The sequence below is a fragment of the Microcebus murinus genome, chromosome 14 (assembly GCF_040939455.1).
Source record: "Microcebus murinus isolate Inina chromosome 14, M.murinus_Inina_mat1.0, whole genome shotgun sequence".
NCBI classification, from domain to species: domain Eukaryota; kingdom Metazoa; phylum Chordata; class Mammalia; order Primates; family Cheirogaleidae; genus Microcebus; species Microcebus murinus.
Genome location: NC_134117.1, coordinates 14,885,409 through 14,904,509, shown reverse-complemented (window position 1 = coordinate 14,904,509; position 19,101 = coordinate 14,885,409). Strand labels below are relative to the sequence as shown.

Genomic DNA, 19,101 nt, shown 5'->3' with positions numbered 1-19,101 from the left:
TTATTGATAAAGTCCTTGGAGAGTCATATGATCGGGACATGTTCTCTATCCTAATGAACAGTGTACTGGGGAGACAAGGCATGTCAGTTAATAATGACAGCATATGACATAATTAGTGGAGTAAGCTATTAATAAATGTTACATTTTAGGACCTGAGGGCTTTTTAAAATTTATTTTTAAATTGACAAATAATGATTGTACATATTTATGAGAGTACATGGTGATGTTTAAATGCATATAGGAGTTGAAGGCATCTGATAAGCAAAAGTAGTGATGTTTAATACGCATATCTTATTCTTTAAGCTTGCTATCTATTAAAATAAAATCTACAAATGACCATCTCTAATTTGGGGAGGAAAAGGGTTTTTTTGGTTTTTTTCACATCTGCATTGGAAAAATCATCTGAAATTGAGTCTCTCTTTTTTTCAGAGGATGATCAGTGGTACCGTGCCTCTGTTTTGGCTTATGCTTCTGAAGAATCTGTACTGGTTGGATATGTAGATTATGGAAACTTTGAAATCCTTAGTTTGACAAGACTTTGTCCCATAATTCCAAAGTTGTTGGAATTGCCAATGCAAGCTATAAAGTGTGTGCTGGCAGGTATGAAATTTTTATAGTCTCCATATTCCTCAAATTAAAACTTAAAAATGAAACATGAAAACATGTTACATGAAGGAGGGAAAACATGCTTGTCAAAACAGTAGCATTAGGGTCAGATGTGTAAAAACTGCTATATATATGTCATTTGTCCCACTACTGTCAGAGGTTTGTTTCTATGTCAATAAGTTGGCTTTAGCAGCTTTAATTCAAATGTACCATAATTTCGTTAGTATCCAATATCAGAAGGATATTTCCAAGTTTTCGCCATTAGCAGTGTTCAAAATTTTAACTACATTTTGCAACATATTCAAGATCATTTCCTTAGGCTATGTTGCAAAATGTAGTTATACTGCAAAATACTTCCTTCGGCTACCATCCCAAGGATTGAATGGGGTGTCAGTGAGTATACTGTTCTTGCGTTTGATACATATTATGAATTTCCTCCAGAAAGGGTTGGTCTAGTTTACATGCCCACCAGGAAAGTATGAAGGAGTGAATTCCTTCTCACACTGGGGCAACCAGAGAGAGATTACTATATTATTTGATATTGGTCAATTTTGATAAGCTGAAAACTAAATCATTCCAGTTGGCTTCATTACCAATGAGGCTGAAATGTTTTTGTAAGTTAATTGCCTCTTATATTTTATGAACTGACTTAGGCATAACCTTGGGATTGCTGATTTGTAAGTGCCCTTTCAGTATTAATTTTTAAGTACTACAAATGTTTCATATGTTAATGTAAGGGACCAGAATTTCTTCCTGGATCATTTTATACTTTTATGATTTTCTTAACTGTATTGGGCTATAATTTACATACGATAAAATTCATTTTAGGTTTTAGGGATACAGTTTAATAATTATCAGTAAGTTTACCAAGTTGTACAAATATCACCATAATTCAGATTTAGAACATCTCCATCACCACCAATGAGATCTCTTGTGCCTATTTATAGTTAATCCATGCTCCGCAGGCAATGACTAACCTACTTTTGTGTCTTGTAGATTTGCTTTTCTAGATATTTCATATCAATTTTTTTTATATAGAAGCGTTTTACAGCTTTTTATTAATTTTGCCTTCATTTTCATGTTTAGAAAATCCTTCTACTCAGGTGGGACTTTTTTGCCATAGATTTCTCATGTTTAACTTTGTAGACATTAGGAGCTACATTTCTAAATACTTTAAGAATTATTTTAACATTTTCTAAAACTTTGATAGGAGTAAAGCCATCATTAGGAATTTGGACTCCAGAAGCTGTTTGTCTCATGAAAAAAATTGTACAGAATAAAATGATCACAGTGAAAGTGGTGGACAAGTTGGAAAACAGTTCCCTGGTGGAGCTTATGGATAAATCTGAGACGCCTAATGTCAGCGTCAGCAGAGTTCTCATAGATGCCGGCTTTGCTGTGGGGGGAAAGGGGAGAGTGACAGATAGTCCCAGCGATGCGAAAGAAGCCAGTGGTAAGTAAGATGTCTGCCAGATAATGCCCGTGCCGGAGTGCAGATGGTTCTGCAAACATACGGTTTCTTATACCTTCAAAAAGAATGGATGTTGAGTCCCCTTCTGTCTTTAAATCAAGCATTCCTCTAAGCACATTTAAGAGTGTGTTTGAAAAGTAAAACTTCTGAGAGTTTTACAGGTTATTGGCAACTGTAGATCAATCAGAAATGTAAATTTGAAATTCAGTTAGGGAATAGTGATTAATTGTAAGACTAACTTTAAGGTTAACATTCCTATAAAGTTACTCAGAATGTCAGTGGAAATTCAGTTCTTCACAAGCAGATTCCTCAACAACCCAATCACTGCCACATCTTCCCCTACGCTGCCCATTTGTTTTGAACGATATTCACTTATTTCCACAGTTCCCTTGGATGTAGAAGGAAAAACAAATCCATTGGAGTGGACGTGGGTTAAACTTGCTGTTGACCAAACAGTAGATGTTGTGGTCTGTATGATATACAGTCCTGGAGAATTTTATTGCCACGTGCTTAAAGATGATGGTAAGTTGGCTCTTCTCATTTATTTCTTTTTACAAATACGTTGGCATAGATGATAACTTAAGATGAGTTTGTTACTGAGCAATAAAAGTACTCTTTCCAGGAAGGATCGAGTGGGTACTTGCATGTCCAAGAAAGATTTGGTTATAACTTACTTGGTTTTTATTCTGTTTAAGCCATTATTTCTATTTTCAACAATCTCTTTATATTTAAACCAGTTTAGATTTTGTAGAATGTCTCCCAAACTTGTTTTCAGAAATTAAATTTAATGAATATTGTTGAAGTATAATATACATATAGGTAAGTGCAAATTAAGAGTACAGCATAATGAATTATCACAAACTCAACTCACTTGTAAAACCAGCCTCTGGGTCAAGACATGAAACATTGTTAGTATCCTAGAAGTTTCCTTCATGTCTTCTCCTGTCATTATTTCTCCTCTTTTAAAAGTAAACACTATCTAGAGCCTTCTAATAACTTAGATTGTCCTGGCTTTAAACTTTATATAAATGGACTCACACACTATGTACTCTTCTGTGCCTTGTTGCTCCCCCCATAGCCCCCCCATTGTGAGATTGTTATGTGTAGCTGTAGCTTGTTTTTCATTGCTGCGTAGTCTTCCTTTGTGTGAATGTGCTTTAATTATTCATATCTACCACTGGACATCTGGCTTGTTTCCAGTTTGGGGCTATAAAATGATGTTGTGAATATTTTTGTACAAACTTGGTGCACATGTCCATGCATTTCTGTTGAATCTATATCTAGGACTGAAATTACTGGGTCATAAAGGGTATGTATATTTTCAGCTTCAATCAATGAATGCCAGTTTCCAAAGTGATTATGACAGTTGTCAGTTTGAAACTTCTAATTGCTCCACATCCTCACAAACACTTGGTGTTTTCTTTTTCGTTTGAGCCATCTGGTGAGCATCATGGATTTTTAGCTTTTCTGAATCTTGGTTTTTCTCTGTCAAATGAGGACATTAAACTGGAGAACTGAGTCTCCATGTGAGTCCCAAGTTGTGAGATTTGTCTTCCCTTCATTCAGAAGCATCTGGTAAATAGGCCACTATTTCACATAGGATAAAATTCACAATTTTAAAGTTGGTTTTTATTTGTTTTCGTAGTTGATCATGGAAGCATATGGTACAAAATTCAAAAGTTACAAAAGAATATATAGGGGAAAGTAAGTTTCCCACTTCCTCTTCTTGATTTTCTAAGTATCTTTTTGGATATATCTTGGATATCAGTTCACATAGTATGTTTTCCATTTTTTCTTTTTAATACAGTTTTTATTTAGGAATAATTTTAGGTACACAAAAAGTTGCAAAGATGGTACAGTTCCTGTGTACCCCTCACCTAGCTACTTCTATAGTTAACATCTTACCTACTAATGGTATATGTGTTACAACTGAGAGACACACAGTGGTCTACCACTATTAACCGAACTCCAGACTTTATTTGGATTTTGCTAGATTTTCCAGTAATTTCCTTTTTCTATTCCAGGGTGCAACCTAGGATGCTGTTTAGTCTCTGTTCCACTCTTTTTCATGGCTTATGTGGTGTTCCACTGTGTAGATTTTTCATAATTAGCCTTGGTGTGCATAGAGGATTAGTGTTTCCAAGATTTTGTTACTAAAACAATCCTGTACTCCGTGAGACTACTGTGAGAGTATATCTTAGGGGACAGATTCTTAAAGTTGTACTTAAACATTTATTTAAGGATATGTGTGCTTGTGCTTTTGAGAGGGTAGTTCTTTCCTTCCAGAGGTCAGCCAGGCAAATCCCCAGCAACTGAGTTATAAGAGTGCCTTTTTTACACTGCTTCCAACAATGTGTGTCCCTAAACTTCTTAATTTTGGCTGATCTGAAAGGTGAAAATTCTCACTCATAATCTAATTTCCATTTTGTTAACAAATGAGCCTTTGTTGTGTACTTAAAAGGCATTTGAGGCCGGGTGCAGTGGCTCACTCCTGTAATCCTAGCACTCTGGGAGGCTGAGGTGGGAAGATCACTCAAGGTCAGGAGTTCGAAATCAGCCTGAGCAAGAGTGAGATCCCTGTCTCTACTAAAAAAAAAAAAAAAAAAATAGAAATGAATTGGCCAACTAAAAATATATAGAAAAAATTAGCCAGGCATGGTGATGCATGCCTGTAGTCCCAGCTACTCAGGAGACTGAGATAGGAGGATCATTTGAGCCCAGGAGTTTGAGGTTGCTGTGAGCTAGGCTAATACCACAGCACTCTAGTCTAGGCAACAAAGTGAGACTCTGTCTCAAAAAAAAAAAAAAATGGCATTTGTTTTTCTCTTACATTCCGAAGCTCCCCGTGGTCTGTCTTTCCAAGCGCGCCTCAGCTTACCTTTCCACATCTCTGCTTTGCCATATTGCTCTCCTGAGTGTTTTTTGGCTGCCTAATGTTGAAATTCTGTGTTTTCTTTCAGAGATGTTTCTTCTTTCTAGAAAGCCTTCTGGAATACCCTCTCCTTTCTATTAAATGTCTTGCATTTCAAATGAAACCTCCAGCACACACAGCTGGTGAACTCTCTGTACTTCCTTAGCACATATTATCTGTGCCATTCTTTTAGTAATTATGTTTACTCTTTCAGGACAGCTTTTGTGTAACTTCTGTACAGGCGTGTGTGCTATTTCCTTGTCCACGTGTAAAGCTCATGCTCTAGTGTACTGATAGCAATTCCATAGTTGTGTCTCTGCCTAGTAAATTGTGGGTATTATTGAGAGTATTAACTAAATAACTTATTTGCCCTGTAATTTTTTAATAAGGAAAAGCATTTAGTGTACTTAATAGTTGTTTTGGAATGTACCTGAGATTTTTATGATCAGAACATTTTCTGACTTTAAAGGAAAAATCTGTTCTGTGTTTTTTTTTAATATTAAATTCTGTTGTATGTGTATTATATTTTCAGCTTTAAAGAAACTCAATGATTTGAACAAATCTCTAGCAGAATATTGCCAGCAGAAGCTGTCTAATGGTTTTAAGGCAGAAATAGGGCAACCTTGTTGTGCATTTTTTGCAGGTAAGTTGCAGTTACTATCTATCTTGATGACTAGAACCTTATTTCTTAATATCCAGCTCTTCTTTTTAGTGAATTTTTTCTTCTCCATGTTAAAGCAAATATTTTTTCACAGCCAAGGTTAAATGAATACTTAAGATGTCTTGTGTTTTCCCTTCTCTTTTTGTATCAAGAAACTCCAAGTGATACTTCTTGCCTAAACTTTATTAAACATTATTTTAATGCTTTTCTTCCTGGAATTTCTGATAATATTAAAATAAGTTAGCTAATAGAATAGCAGTTTATTGTGGGTTCATTCTTTCTTCTGTCACCCTGTACATGCCTAAAGTATTTTGAAAGTGTATTTGAAAGACTATCATTTTATTACAAGAGTTTTTCTACTATTTTAAAACTATTTTACCAAGTAACAAGTAAATCAATCGAAGTCATTAATGTTAAGAGTATTATGAGTCTCCAGTATTGACATGTATGTTCAAGCTTAAGTCTTATCTTCATATTCTGCTCATTGTCTAGGTTGTGAATGAAATGTGTATCAGATGTAAAAGTGTCATCCTATAAATTTTAGAGATATTCTAAACATGGATTTTGAGGATTCTCATTCTAGAGATTTTTGAATGAAAAACTAAAGGCATAATCTGGGGACGACAACAAATTTATTACCTACTTTATAAAGACGAAGGGTGTCCTTTTCAAGATAAATATTTCAAATGTTAATAGAAGGAAAATATTCCATATCACAAACTTTGTGTTAACTCTAGGTGATGGTAATTGGTATCGTGCTTTAGTGAAGGAAATCTTACCAAATGGACACGTCAAAGTACACTTTGTGGATTATGGAAATGTCGAAGAAGTTACCACAGATCAACTCCAAATGATATCCTCAAAATTTTTAAAACTTCCATTTCAAGGGATACAATGCTGGTTAGTAGGTATGGTACAGAATAAGAATTTTTCAGCTATTTTCTAATACTTAGAGTATATAATCTAAGTGTTAATATCTATAGTTTTAACATTGTTGGGAGTTAGAAGATTCTGCTTCATATTATAAAATTTAGAAATTTATTTAAGATAGTGGCCAAAATGTCCATTATTGGTGTCAGAGTAGGGAAGCAGCTGCCTTACTAACAATGGGAGTGAAAACTGATAAAAACCCTCTTAAAGGCATTTTGCAGGATTCCTTAAGAACCTCAAATATTCATTCCTTCTGACTTAGTAATTTTACTTCTAATTTATCCCATAGAAATATTGGAATTGCACAGAGTTCAACTATGTAATGATAGCAAAAAATAGCCAATAATAGATTGATTAATGATCCATATAATGGATAATGATAGTACCTATTTCTTTAGGGTTATTAGGATTAAGTGAATGTTTAGGACAGGGTCTGCTCCTCAAAGTTCTGTAGTATTTAAAGTGTTTGCTGTTATAACATAGTCATTAAGATGACTTTAAGTATATGTTATTGATAGGAAGAATTGTCTGTGATTTAAGTAAAAAAAAGTTATAAAAGAGATGCAGGGATAGCATTATGACAGATCAAGTGTTTAGGCACATCATTCAAATGTTCTATGCTTCAATTTCCTCAGGGTTATTAACAAAAGAGATAGGCCAGGTGCAGTGGCTCACACCTCTGTAATCCCAGTACTTCGGAAGGCTAAGCCAGGAGGATTGCTTGAGGCCAGGAGTTTTGAGACTAGCCTGGGCAACATAGACCCTGTCTCTACTAAAAATTTTAAAAACGTGCTTGTAGTCCCAGCTACTCAGGATGCTGAGGCAGGGGGATCATGTGAGCCCAGGAATTTGGGGTTATAGTGAGCTATGATCATACTGCTGCATTCCAGCCTGGAACAGCATGAGACCCTATCTCAAATATATAAATAGGAGGGGGGGAAATGGGCATTTATTGAAACCTTAAAATCTGTACCCCCATAATATGCCGGAAAAAAAAACTTAAAAAAAAAAACATTAAAAATAAAATATATATATATATATAAATAAATAAGAGATAAAAACATAAAGCAGTTAATAATCCTTTGCATTATACCTATAATAACTTATAAACATTTCTTTATAAGAATATGTGTTTATGTGCATGTACGTTTTTCTGTCTGCACATAAAAATTGTGAAAGGTTGGATTCCAAAATGATAATAGTGGTTATATTGGGAATATAGATGCTTTTGTTTTCTTTTGCTAATATTTTCTATTTATTTTGCACTAGATATGTTTCAGATTATTTTTTAATTATCATGTCTGATGTCAGCGCTTCTTAAAATGCATGCTCCAAACCAGCATCAACATGGGAACTTGTTAAAAAACTGCAGATTCTCAGTCCCTATCATAGACCTACTAAATTAGAAACTTGGCAGGGGCTCAGAATCTGTTTTAACAAGCCCTCTGGGTGATTCAGATGCACTTTCAAGTTTTGAGAATCACTGATAAGAAAACAAGGATATAAGCCAAAATTAGCCAAGAAAAAGTTTTTACTTAAGTATTAATAATTTTAAATGCCCTTTTGAAATTATCACTAGAAAACTATCCACAAAAGAGGGTTGGCCGCAGTGGCTCACGCCTATAATCCTAGCACTCTGTGCGGCCGAGGCAGGCGGATCGTTTAAGGTTCGAAACCAGGCTGAGCAAGAGCGAGACCCCATCTCTACTAAAGATAGAAAGAAATCAATTAGCCAACTAAAAATATATATAGAAAAAATTAGCCGGGTATGGTGGCGCATGCCTGTAGTCCCAGCTACTTGGGAGGCTGAGACAGAAAGATTGCTTGAGCCCAGGAGTTTAGGTTGCTATGAGCTAGGCCGATGCCGTGGCACTCTAGCCCGGGCAACACAGTGAGTGAGACTCTTTCTCAAAAGAAAGAAAAGAAAAGAAAACTATCCACAAAAGTGAAAGTGTATCAGCTGACATCTTTAGTATGATTGGTAAGTCATGATTTTATCTACGTAACAGTATAATGTGTAGTAGATTTTAAAAGAAATAGTACTACTTTTGCCTATTGGGAAAACGCCAGATTTAAAGATGTTAGTGGAGAAAGTAAGGAAAGATCCTGAGCTTCCTAAAACCCTAGAGTGTTTTAGCAAATGTGTTACATGTAACTTACGCTTGGAGGATGTAGTTATATAATTGAGTATTGAAAAAAGATACTGCAAATTGCCAACCTGAATGGTTAACTTGGCAAGGATCCAGTCTTAGATTACTATTGAAGTAAAAATGCAGTGTGTGCATAAGATTCTTTTTAATTCTGTTCTTATTTTCCAGATGTACAGCTTAGAAACAAACATTGGACTAAAGAAGCCACAGCAAGATTTCAGATGTGTGTTGCAGGGATAAAATTGCAAGCCAGAGTGGTTGAAGTCACTGAAAATGGAGTGGGAATTGAACTTACCGATCTTTCCACTTCTTATCCCAGGATAATTAGTGATGTTCTGATTGATGAAAATCTAGTCTTAAAAGTTCATTCACCACATAAAGACTTGCCAAATAACAAACCTGTTAATAAACATGATCTTCAAATTGATGTACAGGTACTTCAAGGTAACATTCTTAAACCATTTATTTAAATTTATGTCATCTTTTGCTTTGTATAGACTGTGAAAATTTTTTCATTCTATACTAAATGATACTATGTTCTTATAGGATATGCTCTGTAATAGTAGGTTAATTTAATATTAATCTATTATTGAAACATTGTATTGAATATCATAATTGTTTTTAATGTAGTTATCAGGTAAACATGAATTATACAGATGTTTCTGTTAATGTTTGAGTAAATACTACAGAAATGGAAACATACTACAGAATACACTACAGGAGTGTAAAGTTGAAGGAATCTCATTATAGACTGAAGATTTTTTTCAATGACCATAAAATCCCTCAAATTGAATAGATCTGTGAAAATACAGATTTTCATTTTAGGAATCTGGAAATGTTAATCAGCAGTGGATGAACAAACTGATTAAATACACTCTTGGAAAAGAAGAGTAAATTCTGTCTATTCCATTCGAGACCTGTGTTTTGTATGTTTTCAGCCATCCCTTCAGCTGAGCAATGGAAGACGATAGAATTGCCAGTTAATAAAACTGTACAAGCAAACATACTAGAAATCATAAGCCCAAACTTGTTTTATGCTCTACCAAATGAGTTGCCAGGTAAGAAACCAAAATTTGACATATTTATGTTAGCTACTCTTTTAAACTATATAATAAAAGTGTTTATCTTCAACTCTTTAGTGAGGGGAAAAAGGTGATTTTATTTCACTCACGGTTTTAAGGCAGAATTGATCATAATACTTAAGGGAAAGTTCAGTTATAAAAACACAAATGGTGGTACATGAAGAACACCCTGCAGTCAGTACCTACTTAGTAGCCTGGCCTTGATAATCTGCCCCCTTTTATAACAGTGTCCTTAACTATAATTTCTTGTTTAAAAACACAGTATCTGTATTGAATTATATTTACTGTTTCAGATACATTGAAAGACTTTGTAGTCAGTCCATAATCATAGTTTTACTACATCTTAGAAATGTTTCACACTGAAACTAATCATTGAGAAAAGTAGCATATTGATTTTTAATTTTTTTGTTTTTGTTTCTTGGAAGTTTACAATTAAAAAATCTTTTAGATGTATATGAGTTTATCCCTGTAGTATCCAAAGGTGAGTTAATGCAAGTTGGGTGGTGTCTATTCAAAATTATTTGCAGGTACTTTAAGGATGAAAAAATGAACCTTTGTTTCAAACTGTCAAGCTTAGAATTGTGATAATACCAATAACTGCTCTTAAATTTATCTCCAGTATTATAAAAAATCTTCATAGTGAAAAGCAGAGGAGTAGGGTTATTTGCTGACAATTTATGTTGTGATGAATTGGAAGTACTCTTGAAGATAATTTCATAATAAGTATAACATACTTACTGAAAAATGCACCAAACACTTATAAAATACAGCTTAATAAATTTGACATGAACATATTAGTATAAAGACTCTCAGGCAGGTGTGGTGGCACATGCCTGTGGTCCCAGCTATTCAGGAGGCTAAGGCAGGAGGATCACTTGTGCCCAGGATTTTGAGGCTGCAGTAAACAGTGATTGTGCCACTGCACTCCAGCCCAGGCAACAGAGGAATATCCCCATCTCAAAAGAGCAAAAATCACCCTGATCAAGAAATTAGCCCACTGGAGGCTTCCTTCATGCCCTCTCCCAGTATCGACTGTATCCCTTCAGTAAAAGGCAACCAATAGTGGGTATTTTTTTTAATATAATGTATATTTTAATACACAAGGGTTTTGATTTAGACTTGGCCACCTTTTGTATACTGTTAGTAGTAGCAGTGGAAATTTTCTTTATAAAATATTGCTTTTATATATTTTAGAAAATCAAGAGAAACTGTGCATATTGACAGCCGAATTATTAGAATATTGTAATGCTCAGAAAAGTCAACCATCCTATAGACCGAGAATTGGAGATGCATGCTGTGCCAAATACACAAGTAAGGTTCTTTTAAGTAAAGTATGAAGGGAAAATATTTAGTCTGTTTTCTTTTACGTGAGATTGTATGGATTTTATTTTAGACGCATACTTCATTTGATTAGATAGAAACATTAAATACAAAGTTATGAATTTAATTGATTCAGTTTTTCTAGCCTGGATAGATCATTTTTAGGCAAGGCTGTAGGTAGAGTTATACAAATCTGTTAGTACTTACAGAAAACCAGCTCAAGAAAACCATACTCTATTATAATGGATCAGTAACATTATGAAAAGAGGGATTACAAATAATTTATAGAGCTCTATATATGAATGTACTAAAAAGAATGAAATGCCTCAGACTTGGCTCATTGATTACGGTATACTATAGCCATTCTCCTGCTTAGTATTTCATGTTAATAAGTTTCCTTTGCCAACAGCACATGTAGTGAATATTCTGTTTTGCCTCCAGGATCGAGGTAAAGTGGAGCTGGAGCCAGGTCACACAGCTGCTTTAGGGGCCACAGTTGGGAGGCCTATTACTGGGGGGATGGATGGGCATGGCTCCTGCCAGTCCCCAGGCAGATGGATGGATGGTGGCCCAGCAGGACTGGAGATGAGTTCACAGTGGGACAGGGCTGCTTCCAGGCAGGGACTGAGGTCTGAGAGTCTGCCACTGGATCTTGGAACTACCTTCTCAAAGCAGCCCTCCTTAATCTTGGGCTCGTCTAGGGTTTGGAAACCTACCTGGATCCCAAAGCTCCCACAAAGGGACTTTTGCCTGTGAATGGCTACCAAATTATTTCTGCCGGGAAGATGCAAGCTGGGGACCTCCTGTTCTACCATCTTGCTGATGTCATGCCCTAGTTTTGTTTTTTTGTATAACAACTATAACTATGCTTTTCTTCCCAATAGAAATAAGTCATAATTTTTGGTTAGGTAATTATTCTGTATTTATTAGGACTGCATAAACATTATTCACAGCTGAGCCATGTAGTGTACTATGATTACATTTCTCTTTTGCCAATTTTATCGTTAGTGTTCTTTATACTTTCATTAATTATCTTCACTGCATTAGTCTAAATTCCCTCAAAGAACACTTCTGTGTACTTTATCAACTTTTATTATATTAGAGACATCTTTATTCAGACTTCCAACCTCCTATGCACACTGCTTGTCCTCCAGACCTGAGCTGTCATCTGGGTGTTTTTCCTTCACCATCATGCTAAGGATTGTTTCAGTGCTGCCAGTTTTCTGGATTTCTTTTCCACCCCACCTTGTTAGCTGGATTTCTCCCTCCTTTGTCTCACCTTGTTTATTGGACCACTGACTTCCCTTGTAATTTACTCCAGTACTGGGTGGATCACATCATCCAGAAACTCAGGAAAGTTACATGTAAGATAAATTCTCTTATCTCCCATGTTTGAAAAGTATTCATTCTATCCTAATAGTTAATTGATAGCTTGCCTGGATATAGACTTCTACATTGAAAATCATCTTCCCCTTAACATTTTGAAGGCATTGCTTTTATTGTGTTTTAGCTGTTGGTGTTTCTGGTCAAAAGATAGATGTCATTCTGATTCTCCCAATTTTGTACATATTTTTTCCTTTGTGGAATTTTTAGTTTTTTCTTCAATCTCATGTTTTGAAATTTATGATATGAATTCGTATGGTGGTTTTCTTCCATTGTGCTTTAGTAGGTGAGTCCTTTAGAAATTCATGAGCTCCGTCTGTACTCCTCCTTTTGGACGAGTAGCACCAATCACTGTGCCTTGGGGCTTGGGCATTGGGAGGCAAGCAAGATGCTCCTTGGCTTCTCCACTGCACGCCTTGATTGCACCACCAAAATGGCTCTGAAATCGTTTTCATTCATACATCTGCTTTCTAGCTTCCAGTGTTGTATTATCTTCCCTCTTGTTCTCTATCCTTGTGGTTTTCTGCCTTTTTGAAAAGAAATCCTGTTGCTATCTTTTTAGTAAGAATTGGAAGGAATAGAGGTGATTGCTTGTATTTAATCTGGACTCTAACCAGAAATCTTGGCATGAATTTTTAAGTGATATAAATGTAACCATGAATAACCATCTTAAAGTAGGAGAGGGGTCATTGACTGTAACTGCTTACCTGAGATTTCATTATATTTTCAGGTGATGATTTCTGGTATCGTGCAATTGTTCTGGAAACATCAGACACTGATGTTAAAGTGCTTTATGCAGACTATGGAAACATTGAAACCTTGCCTCTTTCCAGAGTGCAGCCAATTACTTCCAGCCACCTGGAGCTTCCGTTCCAAGTTATTAAATGTTCACTAGAAGGTAGACAATTAAGTTACTTTCCAATTTGGGTGTCTGTGGGAATTTGTTTACCTTTATGCTTCATAGCTCTAAGTCTGAATCAAATGGACATTTCAGGTAACTGCACAGAATTTTAAATACCAAGCAGAGTTTTCAAAGAAATTTCATATTCTTTATTTAATTCTCACAAAAACTATATTCTGTTAGTCTACCTTTGTTTTACAGATCAGTTTCAGAGTGGCCAGGTTCCCTAGCTGCACAGCCTAGTAGTGGCAGGGCCAGCATATGGACCAGGTCATCTGCCCTCTCATCTGGGGTCTTTCTGCTTTGTCACACCTCTCTTTAGGGACTAAAGGCATTCAAGTGACACCACTCTTGGCTAAACTTTAGTATGCATACTAAATCTGCATATATTTAACTCTTCAGTTGGAGTATAAATAAAGTGAATTAAAATACCTAGAGTAGTTTTTAATTGTTATTCCTGATTTCTTTAAGCAGAAGCCTTAGCAGGTAATACCATACTGATTGCCTCATAGTCTGCTTTGGTTTTGACTCAGAGTTGGAGAATTATCTTTATTATTGTTTGCTTCTTCCATTGGAATTGGAATATGTGAGGCAGACACTATTTCTGTTTTGTGTCCCCCAGACTGAGATTAGTGATTGGTGCCTTATAGGTGACCAAAAAATATTTATTGAGTACTTTTTTTTTTAATGCAACAGCAGTAGTACATCAAAACTTAACCTAAATTAACCTAAAATCAGGAAGCCTTTGCTTATTATGCTTAGATAATTTATCTAAATGTTATCATTTTTAAAGGGACTTGAAGTCTACAATATTCCATTTTTTCCCCAGGACTAATGGAATTGAATGGAAGCTCCTCTCAATTAATAATAGTACTATTAAAAAATTTCATGTTGAATCAGAATGTAATGCTTTCTGTGAAAGAAGTTACTAAGAATGTCCATACGGTGTCGGTTGAGAAATGTTCTGAGAATGGTACTGTCAGTGTAGCTGATAAGCTGGTGGCGTCTGGTCTGGCAAAAAACATCACATCAACGAAGCAAAGTGCTTTAAATAAAGGTATCTTTAAAGTGTAATTAATAACGAATGTAAAGTATAATGAATAACAGAGATAATCAGTTTAGTTGACTTGACCTTTCCTCACTCTCTGTGGCCATGCTTCTCTTCCTCCTCCTCCAAATCCAGTGGCAAGACTGTGATTCCCGTTGCTGCTGCAGAGGAGCCACCTTGGTGGTGGCGGTCCTCCACGTCCAGGTCTTCCTTAGATCAGGCTGTGCACCATCGTTGTGAGAGTTGATGCGGAGAGCTTTGGAAATGTCAGGCATTCTGCACGTGCCTTACTTCCTCAGTTTGCTTTTGATCCTAATCAAAATGAGAACAACTCATACTTCTGAGGTTGGATCTCCCTGGTATTTCATAAGATGTGTGTTTGATAGGCCTGCCCTCAATCAAAGAAAACAGAGTCCACATACGATAAACACAAAGGACCTAAACCTCGGTGATGTGGGTGTTAACTTGGCTAAATCAAGGTCACAGTAGTAGATAGTCAGGACTCAAATGGGTTGATCCAGTTCTTTACAGTTGGAGCCAATGCGCAAGGGGCAGATCTGTTACATGTTCAGACTCCAAGTTTTTCTTATTATTTATGTTGTATGTTATCTAATGATTCTTTTGTATTTGCTTCTAGAAAAGACATGTAGGATGAATTGCTGCTGCACAGAGTTACAGAAACAAGTAGGTAAAATTTCCTCTGAGTGAAATTATACACTTAGCACTTGCAGAAGTTAAATTATGCTTTTTCTTTTTCACCTATAGGTTGAAAAACATGAACAGATTCTTCTCTTCCTCTTAAACAACCCAACAAATCAAAATAAATTTATTGAAATGAAAAAACTGTTAAAAAGTTAAGATAAGTTTGTTTTTGCCACTTCTGTTGTCACCAATAGGATGTCTCCAGTTGTATTGTCAGGATAGATCTAATGGAGTGAAACCCCTTGTAAGGCTGTACTTTATTTTGTGATCTAATAATCTCAGGTTTGGTTGCAAATGTTTTTGCTGTCTTCCTAGGTTTGATCTGATCGTTTTTCTTTGAACACTGCTAATGGAACTGAGCCCAGGGGTGTTCTAGTTGCATCAACCTTTCCTTATTGTTTGATTTTGAGAATGCTCATGTTATTGATACGTGGAGGGACTTGTAAAAATTGTTGTGAGGTAAAGCTTAGCCTTAAATTCTTAGTCTAGATTTGAAATTAACTCAGCTCTCATTGTGCACACTGCTATAAACATGTTTAGCACTTTTTATGAGGAGTATCTAAGGGACCAAGAATGGAAGTGGGCTGCACTGATGACAGTATATTTCATTTCAAAACAAAATGTACTCCCCCTTTTGGCTGTGGTGTTTCTACTGTTGAAAGAACATATTGGTGAGTTTTAAACCATTAGGTCTCACTCACTTTTTTTACTGTCTGGGATCCTTTGTCCTGAGATGGCTCCCAGAAATTCCTTTATGATCAATAGCCAGTTAGAACTTGTGATCAGAATGAAGTTGTCCTTACCACTTTGAGTTGATATCAATTCTGGCCAAAAGCAGAGGAACTTTGGTTTACTTAATATGTATGCTTTTGTTAACGAAGGTGCAGTTTATATTAGACTGTTTGGAAATAACCCAAGAGGCCATATTGCTCTTTGTGAATCTTTTATGAGCATAATAATTCTCAAGTAGGAAACAACTGTGTTAAAACATATTTTCTATGTGATAATGTACTGTTTCTTCTTTGTTTTTAAGAAAGTACAGCTGAGTTCTAAGCTAAATGTCATTAATGCAAGATCAACAGTGTTGATTCTTATGATTATTTCATTTACAAATTTTGAGTTTTTAATAAATGCTGCTTTACAGTTTCAATTACAATTTTCAGTCCTTTCTAATACATTGTCTTAGATACTGACTGCTTTGTGTGCTTGAATTTAAAATCTTTAATGGTGATTTTAATTTTATAGATTAAGGAATATACAATGATGCGGACTTCTGGAATTTAGTCATAGCACCAAGTCAACATATTTTTAACTAAGTTGGTTAACTTGTATGTGCTTTTTATCTGTGTAATTAATAGCTTTTTTCATAAGGGTATTAAGGGTAGATATACATACAACTTAAGATGAAACTTTTATTTACTATTGTTTCTAGGTAGATTAAAAATAGGGCTTAGTAGCTTTAAAAAATTTGATTAAAAGCATAATAGTTGAACTGGCTTTTCCCTCTACTGTGGGAATAAATAGATGTTGTCTATATTTGAATACAGTATAATACCTTATATTTGGGTAGTGCCTTATTTACAAAGCACTTTTACATCTAGGCACATAATTAGTCTTCACAATACCTTTGAAAAGGACGTAGAGCCCATTTTACAGATGAGAAGGTTGAGGCTCAGAGATATTATTTACATGACTGCCCCAAATCACACACACAGACTGGAAACTAGGTCTTTACAATTTAAAGCTAAGTTCTCTTTACTGTTCTTTGCTGCTGCCCGTATGCTATGCTACCATATCTCTTTAGTTTAGATCAGTCTTTTAGGGCATGAAACTAGGGGGTTATTTTATTCGAAAGAAACTTAAAGTACATGGTTGCTTAAGCATACTTTCTTCATTGTGATGAAAATACAACTGAATATTTACTCCTTTAAAGTTTTCCTAAAGATAGAGAAAATGTGTTTAAAATATATTTCAGCATCTTTGGAGAAATTTGTTAATGTAAAATTGCTAAAGTGGGAATGTTAGGAGAATATAAAACCCTGTGTAATCTATTGCTCCAAAGTGATTCTTCAACAGACAAGTTAATGTCCACTATTTTTAATATTTGAAGGAGCATGCCTACAGCTGTATATTTGCAAAGGGGAATATAAACTGCTATACTTAACATATAGCACTGTTATGGTGGTTAATTTTTTTAACGGACTTAATGTGTATTTTCAATTAAAAGTGAATACTTGGTTTGCTTGCACTTAAAATAGAAATTAAGAACCACAGTGATTGAGTTTTTATATAAGACATAATGATAGTTGATTTTTCTCTTTCAGAAACAGTCTCTTTTGGAGATAAACCCCTAGGGGAAAGGAAACAGCAAAGGCTAGACTTAGTAGAGGAAGCACAGCATCTTGTGTTGTTATGGGAATCTTTTCTTTGCTTTTTCTTTAATGAGCTTTTATGCCTCCGTTTTTGCCTGCCTTCCATTCCTCTATTAGATTGGTAGGTTTTATTTCCCTGCTCCCCAAATTCCTCTCACCAAGTATATATTGCCTAAAAGATTCATCCCAAATTTATGGGAATACTGGGAATGAATACAGGGGATTTCTACTGCATATATAACTTTTCATTACCTTAAAGGTACCAAAGAAAATATGGTTCCATGTTAATACTGGATACATCTAGTTGGCGGGTAGATGAGTTTTATCATTTTCTAGACCTTTGAAATCCTTAATAAAATATTCCCTGCATTCCCTGTTGTCATCAGCCACCTCCACAAAATGAACGTTCTTTGGTTTCTTGCTCCTTTGTTATCTGTTCTTTTCCTTTGCACTCTGAGGTCATCAGCTTCTTTCTCTCCCTCCTTAATTGGATCACTTTTCTTTTGCCTTTGGACACAGTGTCTGTCCTTGAGCTCTGGACCACTCCAACTGGGGAAGGAATTCTCTCTCTGCTTCTGCCGTCCATACCCTTTCAACTCGATAGCCAGTTAGATTTTTATTGTAGGTAGAATTGACTGTTTTGTGAAGCACAAAATATTTATCAATTTAAGTTAAAAAGAAAACTCAGTTAGAATATATATTTTTCTTGAAGCACATAAAGGAATCTTTAATTCTCCTAAACTCACATGTGTGGAATTATGGGTCAGCTGACTTTCCTGGCAGCTTCACAGTTTTTCTGTGGGAAGTTTTCCATGATTTAAGTATTAGACTCTGACAACTGAAGACTTTGTCACCAACTTGAAACAGATACTTCAGACTTTTTCATTTTGTTTCTTCGGGTAACGTGTGTCGGCTAATCTGTTAGATTAAATGGAATTTATCCATATGTAAGAAGTTGTTCAAACATGGATGTGCTTCTATTAGATAAAAGTTTATGCTGCTTTTGCCCAATAAAATCTTTTTGCTTCTCAACCAGCCTCCCTTTGTGTGCTTATTGATGGCATTTTGCCAATTTCCTTTTGCTGTACATACCGGGAGCACTAGATGCTTACTGTGTTCCTACCGTCTACCCCATCCCAACCGCAGTGTGGAAGTGCAGATGAAGACTATGGAATCACAATACTGCCCTTTTTATTAAGGAAAATTAGGAAAGCAAATCAAGGCACATTAAAAAACAAAGTATGTCTTCAAATTTCAACATTTATCACATGGCACTAGAAATTTAAGTAGAAACTTTCAATATTACATGGTGGAATTTAATATTACATGGTGATTCAGCTGTTTGCCTTGTTCGCAATGGGTTAAATGTCTCCTGGATTTGACATACTATAGACCATCAGGTCTTATTTCTGAGTAGATTTAAGAAGTTTCCTATTTTAATTAACATGTCAGCTGCATTTTTTTTTTCAGTGAATACTTGTGCGCCAGCTTTGTGTCTGATGTGGTGGCAGGTGCAGGATTTATTGTTCAGTTAGTAGGGCTAGTGTGGCCCTGTCACACCAGC

At 35.5% G+C, this 19,101-nt stretch overlaps 1 protein-coding gene across 3 annotated transcripts in view; it reads left to right on the top strand.

The window, feature by feature from the left end:
- The window catches only part of TDRD1 (tudor domain containing 1), a 45,601-nt gene extending 29,286 nt beyond the window's left edge, over positions 1-16,315 (top strand). For all 3 annotated transcript variants that reach the window (XM_012772458.3, XM_076009772.1, XM_076009773.1), the window contains 12 exons: positions 430-600; positions 1,817-2,059; positions 2,462-2,599; positions 5,521-5,631; positions 6,387-6,557; positions 8,898-9,173; positions 9,668-9,787; positions 11,006-11,122; positions 13,245-13,412; positions 14,245-14,472; positions 15,101-15,147; positions 15,229-16,315. In XM_012772458.3, the coding sequence (XP_012627912.1) occupies positions 430-600; positions 1,817-2,059; positions 2,462-2,599; positions 5,521-5,631; positions 6,387-6,557; positions 8,898-9,173; positions 9,668-9,787; positions 11,006-11,122; positions 13,245-13,412; positions 14,245-14,472; positions 15,101-15,147; positions 15,229-15,321 (1,883 nt within the window). In that variant the 3' untranslated portion in view covers positions 15,322-16,315. The remainder of the gene's footprint in view (positions 1-429; positions 601-1,816; positions 2,060-2,461; positions 2,600-5,520; positions 5,632-6,386; positions 6,558-8,897; positions 9,174-9,667; positions 9,788-11,005; positions 11,123-13,244; positions 13,413-14,244; positions 14,473-15,100; positions 15,148-15,228) is intronic.
- Positions 16,316-19,101: the final 2,786 nt, after the last annotated feature.